Genomic DNA, 21,568 nt, shown 5'->3' with positions numbered 1-21,568 from the left:
TGGATGTAAATTGGTTTTAGCTCTAAGAAATTTCACCTACTCAACGAGTGACTAGGAAAAACAAAAGGTTCATAAAGAATAAACAAAAAGTACAGATTTTTCAAACGTATTAGAGTGATTATATTTGTACGTACATCCTTCTTATATAGATGCACATCCCAAAAAGGTTTTTTTTTTTTTGGGAACTATTAAATTTACACGTCCATCCAATACAAAGAAAAAAGAATCTGAAAAATTGAAAAAAAAAATAGACTAGAGAAATACAGACATTCATGACGAAGCCTTCCTCGTCGACCACCTTTATTGGCGTTAATGTCGATCTTCTCAAAACATGGTCAAGACCATCTTTGTTGAGTTGTTTTCCTTGTCATATGATAAAGTTCTATTATCAAAACCATATAAATTTAAAAGAACAAGGACAAGGATTGAAATTTTTTTTAGGGAAACAGAATCAGGTTCCATTATATTAACGATGTCTCTCCGTCAAGCTAGAAGGATTCAAAAATCCTTCATAATACATCGCAAAGTACAATTCAGTCTGCATAAAGCAGAGCCATCTAAAAAACTAAACCAAAACTAAAAAAATGCAGAAAATAAAACCCTACACCTATCCAACCCTAAACCAAGGACTGAACAAGGTAAGAGCACTTATTCAGAACAAAAAACAAAAAAAACAAACTAGGCTTACCCCTAACTGGCCCAAACCGAGCCAAACCCAAAGGGTAGAGAAGGAGACAAGAACCAGCCCACCAGACAGCAGCTCAGGGAAGCTGGGGCCCAAGGCCAATCCTACACCCCACAACTCGGCCCCAAAGATCCAGCCGGAAGGACCAACCGGTGGGCAGCCCAACCTCAGCGTTCTGGCGGCCTCCCTTTGGCCTCCACCATCGTTGAAGACGAGAGAAGAGCTCCTAACCTCCGACCTGGAATCAACAGGTGACGCTCAAAGGCGTCTCCTTGGAGCCTCCGCCGTAAATCAGTAAACCTCCGAGAACAAGCACCGCACCACCACGGATCCGATCTGTTGAACCTGAAGCCTTAAACCACCGCCATAGCCTTGAGCCGCCGCGATCAGAGCCCGTCACCACTAGATCGAACACAGCACACCCTCGAATGCTTCAGCCGAAAGCCGCCTCGAAATGGGCCTTCGAACAATCCCCAGAACCCGACGTCGCCAAAAGAGAACCTGCCGCTCCGTCTTCTTGCTGTCGCCCTGGTCTGGACACCGCACGGTCGCCGCCGCCACACGAAACCCTAGGTTTCGCACTCTCGAGGTCGCTCCGTATTGCTCGGAGGCCTCCTCTTGGAAGTACTCAAGGTTTGATGGCTATGTTTTGTGTTTGACAAGGATTGAAATTTAGTTGAACATATTTAACAAAAAACTCTTTCACATCCCGCGTTAAATTGCACTTCAATTCACTCTACGATTAACAATTTATGTATCTCCATAACTTTGAATACCTTTCATTTCGAATATGATCCACGTCAAAATCCCATCACTTTGCAGTCCCCTAGATAAATTGTGCCAAACAAGGGACATTGATTTGAAGATTTTTATCTCCCTCCAAATTGTCTCGTCCCATCTTTATCTCTAAAAAAAGGGACAAGGACCCTGACCCAAACACTCCCAAAAAATAGTATGACAATTTTACCATGAGAAAAGTGAACTGTTTTTCAATTTACAGTGGCTAAAACTACCATTGCCAAATTGCCACTAGTCTTTTCTATTTTATTTTACAGGTGGAAAAATCACATATTCCCATCAATCAAATACATGTAGTGTTATCCAAACAAGTCATTTGCGTCCTTCCCTGTAATTCCTTCATTTCAAGCTTCCATCACATTGGGGTCCCTGTTTGGCTCCAGTTTTGTTGCACCTGGTCAACAGTCTCTTTTCTGTGCGGGCGTGCCAGCACAGTTCGGGTGCGATCGTCGAGGGTGTCCCTTGACCTGACTTCTTTTGAACGATTGTGGACGAGGAGAGCACCAACCTCATCGCGGGATTCTTTGTGCCTCGTGGTGAAGACTTTTGCTAAGGTTCTTCAAAATCACACAATCGATACTCGACGTCGTAGATCGAGCAGAGCGAAAATCACTGGGAAGTGGGGAGAACTTGCTAAAGCGTAACTTTAGCTTGGCTGGTTTGCGAGGGCGTTACCCTTGCTTGGCTGGTTCAGGAACCGTTGTGGTCATGGTACTACAGTCGGCTCCCGAGGAGACTAGGACCGAAGCACGTTGACAGAGGGTTTGGTGGCACTGACAGTCGGCTCCTGAGGATTCTGAGACTGGAGTGTGGTCACTGGTAAGAGAAGGAGAGGGGTTGCTCTGGGAAGACTTGAGTAGTCGTAGAGATTAGTTGATGAATTGTGTGTGTTGTGTTACTTCGTCGTAACCTCTATATATAGGCTACCAAGCCATAGTGGTTGGCCTTAAACAAATCATGATGGGTTAAGCACTTAAGCACTAATGGAATCATGGTGGTTTAAACACTTAAGCACTAATGGAATCATGGTGGTTTAAACACTTAAACACTAATGGAATCATGGTGGTTTAAACACTTAAGCACTAATGGAATCATGATGGTTTAAACACTTAAACACTAATGGAATCATGGTGGTTTAAACACTTAAACACTAATGGAATCATGATATGTGAGCCCCGGAAAAATTTATCGAGTTTAAGTGAAATAATTCGATAATTTACTTATCGATTTCGATAAAAGTTAAAGTACTCGAGAATATTTTCAGAAAATTTCGTGAAGTGAAATCCTCAATTTAGAAGTTGGATAATGAAGTACACGTCATGACGAGTTCGTGGAAATTTTCGGAGAATTTTTCGGTGACCCGAACTATTTTTTTAACTATTTTCCGAAGTTGAGGAATTTTAGATATTAAATTAAGAAATTAGGAAACAGATGGCGCGATCCTAGCCATCCACCGACTCCACCTCTTGATCCTAGCCGTTCATCCTTAATTGGGTCAGTCTATTTATCTATGTGTGCTCTGTTGGGAGATCCAGAAGGATCGAGAGAGAGGAGAGAATCAGAGTTCTCTCTGACCCGAAACGAAACCCAGAAACCGGCAACAGGGTCTGACCGGCGCTACTTCGTCCGGCCACCGATCGACGACGGACGACCACCATCTTCTTCGCCTCTTCGTCGCCTATAGCCTGATGCTCTTGGATCGTCCATGCACCTGACAAGGACGAAGAGCCGACGGTGAAGGTCCAAGCTTTCGCCGGCGATTTCTGCAAGTTTCCGGCCACCATTCAAGGCGCATTCGGTATGGAAATTCATCCCTTCGTCATAATATACACGATTTGATACTTAGTTTTCGGATTGGAGTGAGTTCTGATGAATTGGGTTTCTGGATTCCTCTCGGTTCCGGTTCTGCTCTTCGACGCAGGCGACTTCTCTGGCCTCTCTTGTTTCGCTCTTCATCTCGTCTCCACATGTTGATGCTTGTCGTTCTAAACTGAAGCTAAATTCCAAAGAACTGCTAGCTGGTGTTGGATTCCCAGTTCGTCATCATCCCTGTTCAATCGAGCTTGCTCGAAGTAGCTTTTCAAGGTATATTTCAACTCTCGAACCAAGTTTTGATCTTGGTGTGATACTTGGAGGTTAGATGAACTGAATGGGTCGTTTGGCTGAGATTGTATTACGCTTGTTCTAAGTTTGGTTGCTCAAGGTTGGGTTTGAAAATGAGTGGATAACCTGTTGTTGTGGCCTTGAAATGGATAGTTGGTTGTTTGAATGTGTATAAGCTCGATTGCATGTGCAGAATGGGTTGTGTGTCGATGTGAATGGATTATGACTATCATGTTTGATTGTGGTTGTTGTTATTTAGGTGATAGCTGTTTAGAATTTATGAATTGGTTGTGGAAAAATCAAAAATATGTTGAAGCTATAAAGCTTGGGTGTCCATAGTAAATTCTGTGGAATTACTATGCCGCAAAACGGTTAAGTAAATTCGAGATCTTTCGTTAGTGAAGTCGTTATTGGTTTGCTTGTGTATTTCGTGGTTTGATAATAAGTAAGGGATTAATATACATGTATTGGGTGGCCTTAGTAATCGGGTGCACTCAATATATGTTTGGTCGATAACGTAACTTCAAGTCAATGTTCGATAATTTAGGTAATTATCGAATCTACCTCGGTTGGTCAAACATGGTCAAATGGTCAAAATAGTCAACCCTTGGTCAACTCCTGGTCAAACCAGGAAAAGTTGGTTTGGACGATATACTAATCGTTGAGATTTCGTTTAACTGTTCAAAAGTTATTAACTATTGAAATGTCGGAATCTAGGACTCCAGTTACCCGAGGAACAGAAGGTTCGTCACTCTCGGAGTACGTGAGAGAACGCATCGGAATCCAGGTAGGGATTCAGGACTCTCCTCGGTTAGTGATTTTCTTATATTGTTATTAAATGATGCATGTTAGTTGGTATGGTTTGGTTATGTTCAAATGCAATGCATACTAACCAAACCATGTGAGAAATGTGATGGCTTGAGAGCGAAGGGTGGCTCTGACTTCCTTGGGTTCGATCCCCAAAACCTCCGGAGGGTTAGTTACACCGGTCGGACGGTGAGCGATCGCAATGACGACCCGATCCGTGTGTGTAGCTAGGTAGCGGACGCTCTCGCTACGCTTACCTGGTGATAAATTAAATTGAGGTAAGGTCGTGTAGTGGGTCTATGGGACCGGCCATCAGGTAAAACTTGGACTTGGCGCCGTAGTTGTTTGAGCATCATGCATCAGTTTTCAAGTTGAAAAACATTAAAGTTTGTCGTTTCTCTTAAACACTTGGTTTAAGCATGTTTTCATACTGGAGCGCTCCAAACACATGTTTGTTAATTTTCAAACCTAGTCGAGTTAGGGTTCCTGTTGAGCAGCGAGGACGAAAGCTCACCCCTACAACAGTATGGATGCAGGTACTGTGCACTGGTGACGGGACAATAGCGGATCGAGCTGGGTGTGCAGAACAAGTTCGGTAAATTACCGTGTGAACCTTATTCTAAATTCTATTTCTCGAACTTTGTGTTCTGGAACTTGTGGTTATCTAGTCTCGTGTCATCATTTAGTTGAATTCTCTTAAAGTGAAATTCAACCTTGTGTGAGTCTTTATCCAAGTTCTGAACGAGTGAAATAGATTTCAGCAACTCAAGTTTTTCACCTCAAGCATATTTGTATCTTCCGCTGTGTCAAAAAGTTTTCAAGCAAAATGCCTAGCGGTTCTCTAGGATGTAAATCGAGCGTTCGGTTTATGTTTTAGAGACTCGCGGCACTGTGACGTGCTTAAGCTGGTGAGGTGCAGCTTGGGGCGTTACAGAAAGTGGTATCAGAGCAATGCTTCCGAGTCTTTGATCTCAACGATTTAAAAAAACCTCTGATACCCGAAAAAGTTTCTGTCGGCTCGTGAAAATTTCCAAATCTTGGTAAAAAGTTGACTTGGGAAATGGTTGTTCAAGAACGTGTTTCGGAAGTCGGAACCTTTGACTTGAAAAGTTGTTAGAATTTCTACCTAACGTTTGAAAAGGTTTGACTTCGGTTATTAAGACCTAGTTTCGAAAAAACGTTCGAGAAAGTTTTCGGAAAGAGGATTTCGAAAATCAGTTCACGAGCGGTTTCAAAGATGTTTTGGGAAAGAGATTTCGGAAAAAGGGAAGTCTTGGCGGAAAACGTTGTTTAACTTTATCGTGGTTTTTACATTTGAGGTTTTGAACAAAACCTTACACTGATTTAAACCGTGTTTCGAGGTTCGTCTAGAGTCTTGAATTCCTGTTATGCGCGAGATTTTAGGAATTCCTTACTATGGAATTCCGGTTCTCTCCCTAGTTGTGAAAGGGTTGTTGCTCGTGTGTGTTCATATAATTACAACTATTCACACGGTTTAGGGCCCGACTGGGCACCGGATCCCCCTAGTGTATACCGAGGTTGAAAGTTGTTAATTACTGAATACAACTTGCGACAAATAAATTACTCTAGAGTTATTCCCCAAAACTTCAACTTGTGGTTAGTCGGAACTATTGTTTGTTTTCCCTTTGGATCCCTTAATTTGAAAATCGTTATCCCTTTTTCGAAAGGTTGACTTATGTTCCGACTTGTCTTTGTAATTGAACTTGTGTTTGCGTGATTTTGTATCATTTTGAATGTTGATATATTGTTGAATTCACTTACCGATTCGGTTGTTTGCCATCGCTCTGTTCAGTGAATCTGGTTTGTTAAATGTTGGACTTGGAAATTGAACTAGATTACTTCCACAGACTCGATTGTTGTGATTTGTCTTAAATTCTTTCAAGTCCAACTGTTATATGTTTATACATTATGTTGAATTGGTTTATGGATTCACTTCCAAAATTGTGCATATTCACGTGAATCCTGTTCATTGAAATATTGTTGGTGGGACTCGATGTTCCATCTGTCTTGTCATCTTTATCGAGTCCAGTTATTGTTCATCCTTTATTTGTTTTTCTTGAATTTGAATGAGTATCGCCACCCAAAGCTCCTCCACAGTGCACAGACCGCGGCAAAGATGTGGGCCCAGTATGAGGTAAAAATAAATGGAGCAAGGTATGTGAACGACAAACTTGGGTTTATGTAAATGTGATTAATGTGGGATGTTGATTGTTGCTCTCATGTTAGCCTTGAAATGTCATTTGACAACTCTCGAGGAATTTGAATCATCATTTCGCGAAGATCCTGTCAAGCGCAACTCGTTGACGTTTCTTGTGCCTTAGGGGTTGTCAAGGAAAAGTGGATCTTCAGCTACTTAATCTACTGAACAACAGAATGAAATTCCTCGCTTAGACCTGTCGGCTTCGAAATTAAGTAAGAGAGATTTAATTGTGCTTTAGTACTCGCCATTTGACGTTGCTTGTGGAGTTTTAGGGTTGTACAATCTGAAAGCATGGTTCGGCGAGTGGTACCATATAAGGCGTTGCTTTGGGTAGCCGGGAAAGCTACGCGATTAGAAGATTTATGGGTTTGACTAAGGTCACCCTATGTTATACTTTGAAGTTTGTAGACCTCCTCGGGAATGATTAAACAAGATAATGCGGATTCAGCATGGACCCGAAGCGTGTCATAAGGGAAGAAGGAGAAGAGGTGTATGTCACTGAGCGACCTCTATGGCGACTTCTCGAATTTTGTTTCTTCGACTCACTCGTATGTGAGGTGGGAACCTCGTGTTAGTTACGGCTATAACTGACCCGAGTTTCTGAACGCCGAGATTCGCGTCTGTACGAGGAAACAAGCCTACTTAATTTGTTCCCTGGATCAATTTGCTCGACTCTAGGTATCAACATGTTAACTATTGCGTGGTTGAGTTCGTTCGGAGCTCCACCATTTGCCGAAGTCAACAACGAAAGGTTATCGAGTAATACGTCTATCAAGGAAGGGCAGGCGAATCTCTGCGAATCTGGCCGTTTACAACAACGCGTGTTACCGGTAAGGACCCTAGGAAGTTTGCAAGTATTTCTTCCTTGCTAATTTTGTTGACTTTTATTTTCTTTTTGTGGTTGGTGTTGTTCTACAGTTTTCTTGCATTATTAAAGTTTTGGTTGTGGTTGAAATCATGCTAGTTCAACATTTAGACTTCTCCATTTCAATTGTTTCCAAGGTTTAAAGGATCTTGTGTTTTGAGAAAGTTTTTCCGGTTGCAAAAGTATTTCGATTAAAGTGATTTGAAAATTGTTTTCAATTCCAACCAATTTCACCCAAAGGTGAGGAATATTAACCCTCCGAAACAGTCTCAAGGCTGAGATTTTTAATCTCAAAGTTTTGCTGATTTTCCCGTTGCAGAAACTGTGGAATCAATTTCTAATGACTTCCAGAGCTTCAAAATTTTGAAAATTTTAACACAACAATGTTCAGCATTTTGGCCAATGATCTGGAAAATTTCACTTCATTTCGACTGGACATAAAGTCGTGGCCATTTTTCCAAATCTGCTTTACGAGAAAGGAAAAATTTGAAAACTTCTCTACAAGTTGTTTTGGTAAAATTTTCACTTCCTTTCTCTTCCCTTCTTGGAAGTTTACAGATTTGGTATTGAAAATCATTTGAAATTTTCTAGAGCTCAAATTCCTGTTCTTAGGAAAGTTGCAAAGCGAAGTTTTGGCATTGTTTTCGGTTGCTTATCCATATAAGCCAATTTCAACATAAATTGTAGTAAGGGAGGATATTCTCTACACTACTAGACAGTTGGCAACCGAAAGGCAAGAAAGAGACGTGCAAAGAACAAAAGGTGGAAAGCTTGCGTCGTCAACATCAGGAACACAACTTGTGACTTCAGCGACATGGCTTGACATGGTCAGAATGACGTGTGACCTGAGAAAGTGTTTTGACGCCAGGTACGTTATGAGTGTTGTTCGTGGTTGCTTAACCATAAGCCCCTCGAATTTTTACGAAGCTTTCAAGATCGACGCTGATCTATACGTGGAAGCGTGTGGGCTTCAGTCTCTATGAGGTAAACCTAAAATTGTGATCCTCGAATTTCGTCGAATCGTGACGGAAACCCCTGCTGGAGCTTGTTATCAAGGTGGAACGTCAGTTCAACTGAGTTAGTGTTCCAAGAAATCCATTGACACGTGGCTGTCGCAAGAAGGACAACATGATTCGATGTTGTTAACACGGGACATATTGTTCACGCAGTTATAGGAAGTACTTCGCCTTCGAGTTCGAGGAGTGCATGCGTTAGCTAAAGTAGTAGTCATAAACGACTACGTAGTGAGCTCGTGGCGAGGAAAAATTGGTAATGTGTCGTCGCGTGGCAATTCGTGGAATAACTTCTAGAAATCGGCTGTTAGGTTCCGTCGTGCTTTTCTCGTATAGCTTGACTAGAAGGACGGATGCTTAGCCAAGTTCGCGGGTATTTGTCCTTCTGAGGACAATGACATCTTCCACAGTGAATTGCGAATTTCATATTAGCGACGACAACGTCTACTTGTTGTTCATAGTTAATGGGAGTTCCACGAGTGGAACATAATTATACCTACGGGTAGTTACGTATGTCTCTGGTTAAGTTCAAATTCCCGGATCACGGTGTGCTTGTTGTGAGCGGGGATTGGTTGAAGACGTGAATCGTCTACGAGTTGCCAACTGTGGCAGTATTGAATAATGGTAATAGGGTTGGTAGTTACCCAGTTTTATTTGGTATAGACATAGATTGTCTATGGAAATGCCAGGTATGGCAGTGTTTGGAGGAGAGTGATAAACGGTTAAATTCCTCATTCTGGTTGTTATGAGAAAGGTCTTGTGGTTACAGAAAAGTGAAAACTAGCGGAGCAAAGTGTATCCTGTTGGTAATAAATGAGGAACACTTGGTAAAGAGAAATGTTAGCTCCGGCGTCGATATGTATGACTAGAAATAGTCGAGTTATACCACAAGGAATTAGGAATTGGAAATGTTATGGGTACTGGAGTCCAACATGAAAGGTGAAATATGGTTGACTGTTTGACCAATCATGAAATTTCGAGGACGAAATTTATTTAAGGGGGGTGGAACTGTGAGCCCCGGAAAAATTTATCGAGTTTAAGTGAAATAATTCGATAATTTACTTATCGATTTCGATAAAAGTTAAAGTACTCGAGAATATTTTCAGAAAATTTCGTGAAGTGAAATCCTCAATTTAGAAGTTGGATAATGAAGTACACGTCATGACGAGTTCGTGGAAATTTTCGGAGAATTTTTCGGTGACCCGAACTATTTTTTTAACTATTTTCCGAAGTTGAGGAATTTTAGATATTAAATTAAGAAATTAGGAAACAGATGGCGCGATCCTAGCCATCCACCGACTCCACCTCTTGATCCTAGCCGTTCATCCTTAATTGGGTCAGTCTATTTATCTATGTGTGCTCTGTTGGGAGATCCAGAAGGATCGAGAGAGAGGAGAGAATCAGAGTTCTCTCTGACCCGAAACGAAACCCAGAAACCGGCAACAGGGTCTGACCGGCGCTACTTCGTCCGGCCACCGATCGACGACGGACGACCACCATCTTCTTCGCCTCTTCGTCGCCTATAGCCTGATGCTCTTGGATCGTCCATGCACCTGACAAGGACGAAGAGCCGACGGTGAAGGTCCAAGCTTTCGCCGGCGATTTCTGCAAGTTTCCGGCCACCATTCAAGGCGCATTCGGTATGGAAATTCATCCCTTCGTCATAATATACACGATTTGATACTTAGTTTTCGGATTGGAGTGAGTTCTGATGAATTGGGTTTCTGGATTCCTCTCGGTTCCGGTTCTGCTCTTCGACGCAGGCGACTTCTCTGGCCTCTCTTGTTTCGCTCTTCATCTCGTCTCCACATGTTGATGCTTGTCGTTCTAAACTGAAGCTAAATTCCAAAGAACTGCTAGCTGGTGTTGGATTCCCAGTTCGTCATCATCCCTGTTCAATCGAGCTTGCTCGAAGTAGCTTTTCAAGGTATATTTCAACTCTCGAACCAAGTTTTGATCTTGGTGTGATACTTGGAGGTTAGATGAACTGAATGGGTCGTTTGGCTGAGATTGTATTACGCTTGTTCTAAGTTTGGTTGCTCAAGGTTGGGTTTGAAAATGAGTGGATAACCTGTTGTTGTGGCCTTGAAATGGATAGTTGGTTGTTTGAATGTGTATAAGCTCGATTGCATGTGCAGAATGGGTTGTGTGTCGATGTGAATGGATTATGACTATCATGTTTGATTGTGGTTGTTGTTATTTAGGTGATAGCTGTTTAGAATTTATGAATTGGTTGTGGAAAAATCAAAAATATGTTGAAGCTATAAAGCTTGGGTGTCCATAGTAAATTCTGTGGAATTACTATGCCGCAAAACGGTTAAGTAAATTCGAGATCTTTCGTTAGTGAAGTCGTTATTGGTTTGCTTGTGTATTTCGTGGTTTGATAATAAGTAAGGGATTAATATACATGTATTGGGTGGCCTTAGTAATCGGGTGCACTCAATATATGTTTGGTCGATAACGTAACTTCAAGTCAATGTTCGATAATTTAGGTAATTATCGAATCTACCTCGGTTGGTCAAACATGGTCAAATGGTCAAAATAGTCAACCCTTGGTCAACTCCTGGTCAAACCAGGAAAAGTTGGTTTGGACGATATACTAATCGTTGAGATTTCGTTTAACTGTTCAAAAGTTATTAACTATTGAAATGTCGGAATCTAGGACTCCAGTTACCCGAGGAACAGAAGGTTCGTCACTCTCGGAGTACGTGAGAGAACGCATCGGAATCCAGGTAGGGATTCAGGACTCTCCTCGGTTAGTGATTTTCTTATATTGTTATTAAATGATGCATGTTAGTTGGTATGGTTTGGTTATGTTCAAATGCAATGCATACTAACCAAACCATGTGAGAAATGTGATGGCTTGAGAGCGAAGGGTGGCTCTGACTTCCTTGGGTTCGATCCCCAAAACCTCCGGAGGGTTAGTTACACCGGTCGGACGGTGAGCGATCGCAATGACGACCCGATCCGTGTGTGTAGCTAGGTAGCGGACGCTCTCGCTACGCTTACCTGGTGATAAATTAAATTGAGGTAAGGTCGTGTAGTGGGTCTATGGGACCGGCCATCAGGTAAAACTTGGACTTGGCGCCGTAGTTGTTTGAGCATCATGCATCAGTTTTCAAGTTGAAAAACATTAAAGTTTGTCGTTTCTCTTAAACACTTGGTTTAAGCATGTTTTCATACTGGAGCGCTCCAAACACATGTTTGTTAATTTTCAAACCTAGTCGAGTTAGGGTTCCTGTTGAGCAGCGAGGACGAAAGCTCACCCCTACAACAGTATGGATGCAGGTACTGTGCACTGGTGACGGGACAATAGCGGATCGAGCTGGGTGTGCAGAACAAGTTCGGTAAATTACCGTGTGAACCTTATTCTAAATTCTATTTCTCGAACTTTGTGTTCTGGAACTTGTGGTTATCTAGTCTCGTGTCATCATTTAGTTGAATTCTCTTAAAGTGAAATTCAACCTTGTGTGAGTCTTTATCCAAGTTCTGAACGAGTGAAATAGATTTCAGCAACTCAAGTTTTTCACCTCAAGCATATTTGTATCTTCCGCTGTGTCAAAAAGTTTTCAAGCAAAATGCCTAGCGGTTCTCTAGGATGTAAATCGAGCGTTCGGTTTATGTTTTAGAGACTCGCGGCACTGTGACGTGCTTAAGCTGGTGAGGTGCAGCTTGGGGCGTTACATGATAGGTTTTCCCTATTGGCCACCATGAAATGTAGTTGAATGCTTCCCCACGTGCATGCCATATTCCTTCATTGAATGGAGTATGAATATTTGCATGGGCGTGCGTTTTCTTGCAGCTTGCATAATCTTCCATAATTCTGTAGGTAGGCTTTATTTAGCCTCTAAATAACATATTTCGAACTTGTCGACAATATATATCTTGAGCCACTGACATTGGCTCAATTTCTCCAAGATACGCCTTGTGAGGCCAAAATGCTCATTTTGGGTTCAAACATTGCCCCCCAGACCTTGAAGTCAAAGGTCTTCGTCTTGACTAAAGAGATCTTGAATCAGCACTGCTCTTATAATGTCGTTGCTCCAAAGCCACTTGTATTGGCTTGACTAAAATTACTTGATTGATTCCATATAGGCCTCTAAATAGGCCATAAAGCTTGAATGCCACAATTTGAATTGCCTTTGTCATGAACTGACGCTTTCTTTGCCAACTTTATTGCCCCCCATGTATCTGATGTTTGGTATGCAGTGAATTGGCGAAACTTGGGCAGGTTGTAGGAGATCAGAATTTTAGCATGCCCCCCATGTGAAGGAGACTGCTTTTGATCGCGAATGAGGATCCTTCTCTTCCTTGGTGGTAGCTTTGCCATGTGTATAGCAGCAAGTTCTTATATCCCCTAGGATAAGGTGTCTGTGTAATATGCAGTGGGAAGGGCCCCTGATAGGCCTCCTCCAAGTTAGGCCTCTGGTTCGCGGCCCTAATCATCTCATCTACCTCTTCTCTCCTTATGTACCCGGGATCCGGGGACGGAGGAGGGACGTGGAATATTGTTTCACCAACTGGCCGGATCAAGGGTGGCGCCTGTGATGTTTGACCAGTCCACGATATGCCGCCTACACGAGCCGTCTTGGGTTGGGCTGACGTCTGCAACGTAAGTCATGCTGCTGTTTGACTCTTCGCGGTCGCGGTGACCTTCGCTGAACTTCCAGCCTGGTCAACCCCTAGAGATTCTTCGAATACGCACTTGTATCCATCGCTGTCGTATTGGGCAGCTATGACAGGCTCAAGGTCGATTCCCCTGGCGCTATTTAAAGTCCCGCTTTTCTGCGTGACCGTTGGTGCCTTATCTACTTTTTCACCGATCGTCAGAGTATTTGCCTTACTCATGGCCAACGTGGTGGTTGTAGCCGGAATGTGGGTTTCCATGCCGCTACCGATGACTTTGTCTCTAGCATTTGGCAGTATGTACTTGCCTGACCCTGTGGGTTGGCCAAGCGAACCAAGGATGGCATTAGGATCTCCCAGAGTTTTATTCAGAACCTCTTTAGCCTGGTCTAAGTCAGCTCTATGCATGGCAACATGGGTCGAGAGATTGGATCCCTCATTTTTGATAGCTGCGACGTCTGTGGCGATGTGTTTGCTTGCGGCCAACAGCTCTTCGTGGTTCTTCTGTATTTTTTGGTTCATGCCATCCAATTGCCCTTGTGTTTGTTGTGCCCCTAGCTCAAGCCTCTTGACTGAGATTGTGAACTCATCAAGCCGTCGGCGGTCCTCCGCAAGGGCTTTTTCCATCTTCTCATGGTATGCGGCAGAATTCTATTGAAGGATATTAAGCCGCTCTTCTATGGTCGCATTCTCTGGAACGGGAATAGGCACAAAGTCAATAGTTGTAACCGCGCTCGCGGCTACCTGGGTGATGCTAGACGCATCACCAGCCTCATTAGGCTGGGTGGCGGGAACTTTCTCGCCTTCAGTAGTAGGCTGTCGATTTCCTCCTTGCTCGGTTGTCATCTTGGTAGATGGCGGATTGAGGGAAAATCTCTGGATTACCAGTTCTTCAGAAAGACCACGACAGTCTGCAAGCGAGTGCGGTCTGTAACTGGAGGTCTTGTGTTTCAAGCAGTTAACGTACACCTTTTGATAAGGGTTTGCGCTTGACTTCCCAATGGCTGCGATCGCGAAGAAACGCTATGCAGTAGGTCCCACCGGGTGTGCCAAAATGTTTGGCTCCAGTTTTGTTGCAGCTGGTCAACAGTCTCTTTTCTGTGCGGGCGTGCTAGCACCGTTCGGGTGCGGTCGTCGGGGGTGTCCCTTGACCTGACTTCTTTTGAGCGATTGTGGACGAGGAGAGCACCAACCTCGTCGCGGGATTCTTTGTGCCTCGTGGTGAGGACTTTTGCTAAGGTTCTTCAAAATCACACAATCGATACTCGACGTCATAGATCGAGCAGAACGAAAATCACTGGGAAGTGGGGAGAACTTGCTAAAGCGTAACTTTAGCTTGGCTGGTTCGCGAGGGCGTTACCCTTGCTTGGCTGGTTCCGTAACCGTTGTGGTCGCGGTACTACAGTCGGCTCCCGAGGAGACTAGGACCGAAGCACGTTGACAGAGGGTTTAGTGGCACTGACAGTCGGCTCCTAAGGATTCTTGGACTGTAGTGTGGTCACCGGTAAGAGAAGGAGAGGGGTTGCTCTGGGAAGACTTGAGTAGTCGTAGAGATTAGTTGATGAATTGTGTGTGTTGTGTTACTTCGTCGTAGCCTCTATATATAGGCTACCAAGCCATAGTGGTTGGCCTTAAACAAATCATGATGGGTTAAGCACTTAAGCACTAATGGAATCATGGTGGTTTAAACACTTAAGCACTAATGGAATCATGGTGGTTTAAACACTTAAACACTAATGGAATCATGATAGGTTTTCCCTATTGGGCACCATGAAATGTAGTTGAATGTTTCCCCACGTGCATGCCATAATCCTTCATTGAATGGAGTATGAATATTTGCATAGACGTGCCTTTTCTTGCAGCTTGCATAATCTTCCATAATTCTGCAGGTAGGCTTTATTTAGCCTCTAAATAATATATTTCGAACTTGTCAACAATGTATAGCTTGAGCCACTGACATTGGCTCAATTTCTCCAAGACACGCCTTGTGAGGCCAAAATGCTCATTTTGGGTTCAAACAGTCCCTTAACTTCAAGCTCCCATCACTTTGAAGTCCCCTGGGCATTTTCCACTCCCTCACCCAAACACTACCAAGAGGTTTTGATGATAGAACTTGAGCATGGAAGCGAGTAGTGACCAGTGAGGATGGCCTCTTTTGCGATCGAATTTTTTAGCAATATTTTTTTGAGTTAATTAATTAGAGTTAGGGTAGATTTAGAAGTTCATAAAAGAAAAAAAAAATTTAGATTGTGTATCTAAATAAATAAAAGAAATGTGCAAATAAAATTTCTCATCGTATTATACTAAAAAACAAACAAACAAAAAACTAATGAGCTATAACATTCTGTAACACCGATTATAGACTGCATGTGTAGAAACTCATCATAGACAGCATATAACAATTATAGATTGCATGTAACATCTATTAAAGAAATTCTTTGGGGTTTCGTGTACCTAACAAAGTGATTATGATATACATCCTAGTGACTGAACCGGAAGAAATTCTCTTCTCACACATCATTGGGGAGTCAAACTTCATTGCAGATGCCTTACATGCTTTGGCTACAAGAATCTACCTACTAATGTCTAGGAGCATAATCTCCCCCTTTTTGAGTACTGCAACTATTATTTTTAATGTGTAATTCGGATTGTATTAGAAAATTGTCTTTGTAATTTTCTCTCTCGTATAAAAAAAAAATAAAAAAAAAATATTTCTCTCCACTTGTGTAGTTGTGTTCTTCAATTTTGTGTTCTTCAATTTTATCTAAATAGGACCACAGCTGCAAACTGTTCCAAGGAATACAACGAAGATTAGGAGATTTTGTGAAAATGAGAAAATCTGTCAATGTTGTCATCGAATAATCTTCACCTGCATCAAATTCCCAAAATTGAGCAACCCGATACATGTTTGTTGCAACATCAATCTCAGAATTCAGAAGGAATTTCAGAAGCTAACCCCAATTTTGCTTCTAAATAAATGAGGTTAACTAGCTGTTTACTTGTCTTATTTATTAGAATAAATTGTGAAAGAAGTCTCCTCCCTGTCCTACCTTAAGGTGCCACCTTAATTCATGAAAGACATGACTCACCATCCCTTCACAACCGTCGATTGGTCTAACTAATTCTTATAAAAATTAAGCTGTCACTTTAGCGTCCGATAGTTCATCTTATCTTCAGATTAGGAGCTTCTTGACAAGGAATCATACAAATCACAACTCATCTTATCATTTACATACCAATTTTTTCAAGACGAATATGACATTTTTTGTCCAAACCAAAGATGTATCACACCACTTGGGCATCATGAACTTCTCTCAGCCTTTATTTAAAAAACCCAGAAACATATCCTCATGATAAAAAGCAGCGGTTGGCAATATGAGTGAGGCCAAAAGTGAAAACAGAATTTATGCATAGCTCCAATATCCCATTGATGTCTATTGTCCTTTGAGCTCTACCAAGAAGTAAGAACCACTCCTTTTAAGGTTTTTCATTTTTTTCTAACACAAAAGTACAAAGTAGAGATACAGAGGCTCTCACATGTGGGTCTCTGATATCTTATAGTATTACTTTGCTAGCTCATGTGGGTTGCGCATCCCAAGCCTAATCTGTTTCATATCCCTCTCAAATAATTCACCACCAATTATTGCTACGTGACCACACTCTGCATCATCATCGTCTTCATCGAATCCTAGCGTTTTTCTGTTCTATATATATAAGCTTATATATACCTATCTTCGATCTTATCGAAAGCTAGCTTCCACAGTTTTCTTTCAACTATGTGGAGCGACCTCCCCTTTGATCTTCTCTCCAACATCTTCTTCTTCCTCTCCCCCGACTCTTTTGCTTGCGCCAAGGCAGCATGTCGAAACTGGCATCAAGCTTGTGCCTCCACACCGAGCTTCAAGAACCCGTTTTTGTTGCAGAAGCAACTTCACCCTCCATGGTTCATAGCATTGCCTCTTCGAAACAACAGCCTTTCTTGCCATGCTCACAATCCAATCAACACCACCAACAACAACTGGTATGAAATTTCTTTAGATTTCTTACCCCACCCAATTCGTCTCGTGGCTCACTTAGAAGGCCTCCTCTTGGTCCGACCCTCGATCTCTACCGTTCTCCAATTGGGTGTCTGCAACCCATTTACAAGGCAATACAAGCAGCTTCCGACATTAAACATCAGAAGAACCAACCCGGCCGTGGGGGTGATATCACTCCCAGCATTTTCAAACACTAAATTAATGTTCGGAACAGATTCATTTCATTGCTTCGGAATCTACGTGGCTGGTGGGATGTCGGAGGCGCCCCGCGGCGGAGCCACGTACGAGCCGACGCTGGAAATGTACGACCCTCAGCTAGACGCGTGGCGAGTGGTCGGGTCGATGCCGATGGAGTTCGCAGTGAGGCTAACAGTGTGGACTCCAAAGGAGAGTGTGTACTGTGATGGGGTGCTGTATTGGATGACCTCTGCCAGGGCATACAGCTTAATGGGGTATGATATTTCTTCGAACAGTTGGAGAGAGCTGAGTGTGCCAATGGCGGACAAGCTGGAGTTTGCTGTGCTGGTTCTGCGCAATGGGAGGCTGACACTTGTGGGAGGGACATGTGCTTTGGGGGTTTGTATATGGGAGCTTGGTGAGGGAGAGAGTTGGGTGATGGTTGAGACGGTTCCTAGTGAATTGGGGATGAGGTTTATAGGGGAGAAGGGAAGTTGGGATAGAACAAAGTGTGTGGGGAGTGATGGGGCTATTTACTTGTATAGGGACCTTTGGGCAGGAATGGTGGTTTGGAGGGAAGTTGGAGAAGGGAATAGTAAGTGGGAATGGTTTTGGATTGAAGGGTGTTCGTCGATTAGAGGTAAACAAGTGAGAAATATGCAAATAAAGGGAGTTCTTATGCATCCTAATCTTGTACCCTCATCCATTTTCTAATCAAATAATACCAGTTGACAACAGAAGATGACTATGTAAACCATGTGACTTGATTTCTTTTTCTTAGCCTTTGCCCTCTTTTTTTCTGTATAGAGCAGTGAAAAAGTCTTCTTCTCTTTCTAGCGTATTTGAAAGCCACCGGCCACCATCAACACTTCAATAGCCACCAACCGCAACACCTCAATTTGGGATGGCAATGGGGCAGGTTGCGTTTCTCATATCCAAATTCATTCTTCGCCCCACTCTCTAATTAAAATTATCGGAGATTCATCATTCTGCGAAAAAGACTGCAAGACAAAAAAAAAAAAAAAAGTGTGCATAAAACTACGTATTTTTTAATTAAAAAAAATTATTAGCGCAAATTCAGAAATGAGAATTGGAATATCATCCCCGCCCCATTCCCCATTCAAAAAAGGGGATCCCCGTCCATTCCACAATTTTCCCCAAGCTCCTTTCCAATTATGATCAGGGATCCAATGAAGACCCGCTCTTTGTTTTTTGCAATTCCTACCCCAAAGCATCTTCTAACAACAGATGAACATAATGTGAAAAAAATTTGCAAGTATAAGAGTCGGGGAAAAGTCTTGAGGTTTGATTCAAATCTTGAAGCATTTGATCCTGAAAATATTGTTGGTAATGTTAATGTGCAGATGGTAGAGAGCGAGGCTATACTCAATTGGTGGAGTCTGCTGTTGCGGAGGAGACGGTGGAATGTGATGTGTCACATTCTAATGATAGTCTAGTTTAATTTTTTTTTTTTTTGTCACAGATTTCAGTGCCATAGTTTTTTTTTGGGCTAAATACAAATTACTACCTTGTGGTTTAGGTCCAAAATCAATTCAGTTATGAACTTCTAATTTCATCAAAAACACCCCTGCACTTTCAATTTTGATCTAATAGGTCCAATTTGTTAGTTTTCCGACAATTGAGTTATTTAACTTGTTAATGTGGATCATATATGGCCTATGTTTTATGATGTGGTGTCGAGGTGGTCTGCCTTGTCAATTTAGGAGTGAGTCCTACTATTAAAAATAAATAGTTTTTCAACAAATAATCCAACTATTTGAAAGAATATTAACGAATTGGACCTATTAGATCAAAATTGAAAGTGCAGGGGTGTTTTTGATGAAATTAGAAGTTCAGGGACTGAATTGATTTTGGACCTAAACCACAGGGTACTAACTAGTATTTAGCCCTTTTTTTTTTTAGGGGAAATTGTCAACTCTTTATTCAAGACTTAAGCGAAATTACAATAAGAAGAAAGTACATTAAGGGCACGTTTACTTACTTGGAATGGAATGGAATGTAATTGAATGATTACGGAGTAAAAATACCCCTGTGTTTACTAACACATAAAGGAATCGGAATGATTCCAGGTAAAAGAATTCCTGTGTTTACTAACACATGAAGGAATGGGAATTGGTGTAGGTTCCACCTATTTATCAGGAATCGATTCCTGAATACTCAGGAATTCGATTACGAAGGGGGGAGATGGGTTTAGGAATCATTCCTCCAGAATCAATACCGATTCTTTTCTTCTCCCATTCCACTTGTCTCCGATTCATGATTATTTTCCATTCCAAGTAAGTAAACGTGCCATAAGAATAAAATTTGGGGGAATGTTTTCCCAAACTAAAGAAGATCTAGACATAGAAGCAAGAGAAGCTAAACAGTGAGCCACACTATTGGCTTGACGATAAGCATGCTTGAACATAGAACCTAGAATGAAATTCAACCCTTCTATGATGTCATCATACACACAACCCAATTGGGAAGTATGGGGAATGACAGCCTGCTTAGTAGCATTAGCAAGAGTTAAAGAATCCGTCTTAAACACTACCGGAGAGAACCCTTTATCTAGTACAAACTTCACAGTTGCTCTACCAGCGAGAGCCACCACATGTTCTGCAGAATAAACATCCTCCAGAGCCTGATAGAAACCCCCAACATAAGTACCAACTGCATCTCTAACAACAATACCAATACCTCCACTAGAACTAGAGCTTGAAAAAGCCCCGTCCATATTCACCTTTAACCAACCTTGAGCAGGAGGTTTCCACCTACAACTCCCCCTCCCAATACTAGGCAATGGCCTCCTATAGAACTGGAAGTCAGTAAGCCTAGCATTTAAGCTGAAAAGCACATCACCTTCCCGGGCCTCTACCTGTTCCCAAACTCTATGATTCTTCTCCTTCCAAGCACCCCATATGAAGAATAATAATTTACACCACCCTCCTTTTGAAAGCTTCTTGAAACAAAAGTTCAACTAATCAAATAAATAAGTAAGATCAATTGCAGTTACCTCATAACAAACTCGTTTGAGCTCCTTCTCCGACTCCAATAAAGTCTTCATAAAAGGACATAAATGATCAGAGGACTCATTCCCCATCCCACACAACACACACAAATAGGACTCAATTTGTACTCCCTTTGACACAAATATGTCAACCGTAGGCAATATGTTCTGAAGCACCTTCCATATGCAAATTCGAGCATTTCCAGGAATACAAGCTTGCCACACACTTTTCCAAACCTTTGAAATAACTACTGCACCCCCACCATTAGCTGCATGTCATAGTCCCAAGAAGATTTTACAAGCACTTTTTACAGTAAATTGGCCTTTTCGGTCAAGATGCCACACTCTTCTATCATTCAAATTTCGTTCTGAGAGTACTAGCTAGAGACTTCACAAGTGCTTCATCTTAAGGAACAAAGAGCTGCTGCACCTTATTCATATCCCACCTCCTTGGAGCTAAAAGAAGATCCTCCACAAGCAAAGTGACATCCACACTAATTGCCCGAGGCACCAGAACAAAAGGATAAGCATTGGGAAGCCACGGATCCATCCAAACTCGAACCCCAGCACCATTACCGATCTGCCACCTCATACCTTGCTTTAGCATATCCCTAGTACCCACAATGCTCCGCCAAGAAAAAGAAGGAGAACTATGATCAGGTGCATCAAAAAAATCACAATCCGGAAAATACCTGGCTTTGTACATTTTGGCAATAAGAGGATCCGGATTCTGTAAAACCCGCCATCCCTGCTTTGCTAACATTGCTTTATTGAAAGCATGAAGATCACGGAAACCAAGGCCCCCTTCCTCCTTAGGTAAAGAAAGAGTATCCCAAGAGCGTCAGTGAATTTTTCTTTTATCCTCCGTACTCCCCCACCAAAATTTAGCACACATATGCTGCAAATCATCACAAAAATTCTTTGTGAGTTCAAAGCAACTCATAGCATACGTAGGGAGTGATTGAGCAACCACCCTAATGAGAATATCTTTTCCAGCCCCAGTCAAGCATTTCCCTTGCCAACCATCCAGCTTCTTCCCAAGCCTTTCTTTAATATGTTGGAAGGTTGCAGTTTTAGCTCTCCCAACATATGTAGGTAGCCCCAAATATTTTTCGTGGGACTCCACCACCACCACCACATTCAACAACTCTGCAATCTCACCCTGTAAAGCTTTTGTAACATTTTTACTAAAAGTAACAGAACTCTTAGAAAAATTTACCTTTTGA

At 42.2% G+C, this 21,568-nt stretch overlaps 1 protein-coding gene and 1 long non-coding RNA gene across 2 annotated transcripts; both read left to right on the top strand.

Annotated features, from left to right (window-relative positions):
- Positions 1-3,052: 3,052 nt before the first annotated feature.
- Positions 3,053-5,046, top strand: LOC133739001 (uncharacterized). The gene is made up of 3 exons (XR_009860388.1): positions 3,053-3,568; positions 4,304-4,373; positions 4,919-5,046. It is a non-coding gene; the product is annotated as an uncharacterized LOC133739001 (long non-coding RNA).
- Positions 5,047-16,386: 11,340 nt separating this feature from the next.
- LOC133738993 (protein UNUSUAL FLORAL ORGANS-like) lies at positions 16,387-18,168 on the top strand. Its single transcript, XM_062166701.1, has one exon. It carries the CDS (start codon positions 16,895-16,897, stop codon positions 18,044-18,046), a length of 1,152 nt encoding a protein of 383 aa, XP_062022685.1. The 5' UTR covers positions 16,387-16,894; the 3' UTR covers positions 18,047-18,168.
- Positions 18,169-21,568: the final 3,400 nt, after the last annotated feature.

Source organism: Rosa rugosa, chromosome 1, assembly GCF_958449725.1.
Source record: "Rosa rugosa chromosome 1, drRosRugo1.1, whole genome shotgun sequence".
NCBI classification, from domain to species: domain Eukaryota; kingdom Viridiplantae; phylum Streptophyta; class Magnoliopsida; order Rosales; family Rosaceae; genus Rosa; species Rosa rugosa.
The sequence above is the reverse complement of the archived record's forward strand: the minus strand, read 5'-3'. Positions and strand labels throughout refer to the sequence as shown.

Excerpts from the sequence above, each read along its gene's own strand:
- LOC133738993 (XM_062166701.1), top strand. The coding sequence starts at position 16,895 with ATGTGGAGCGACCTCCCCTTTGATCTTCTCTCCAACATCTTCTTCTTC.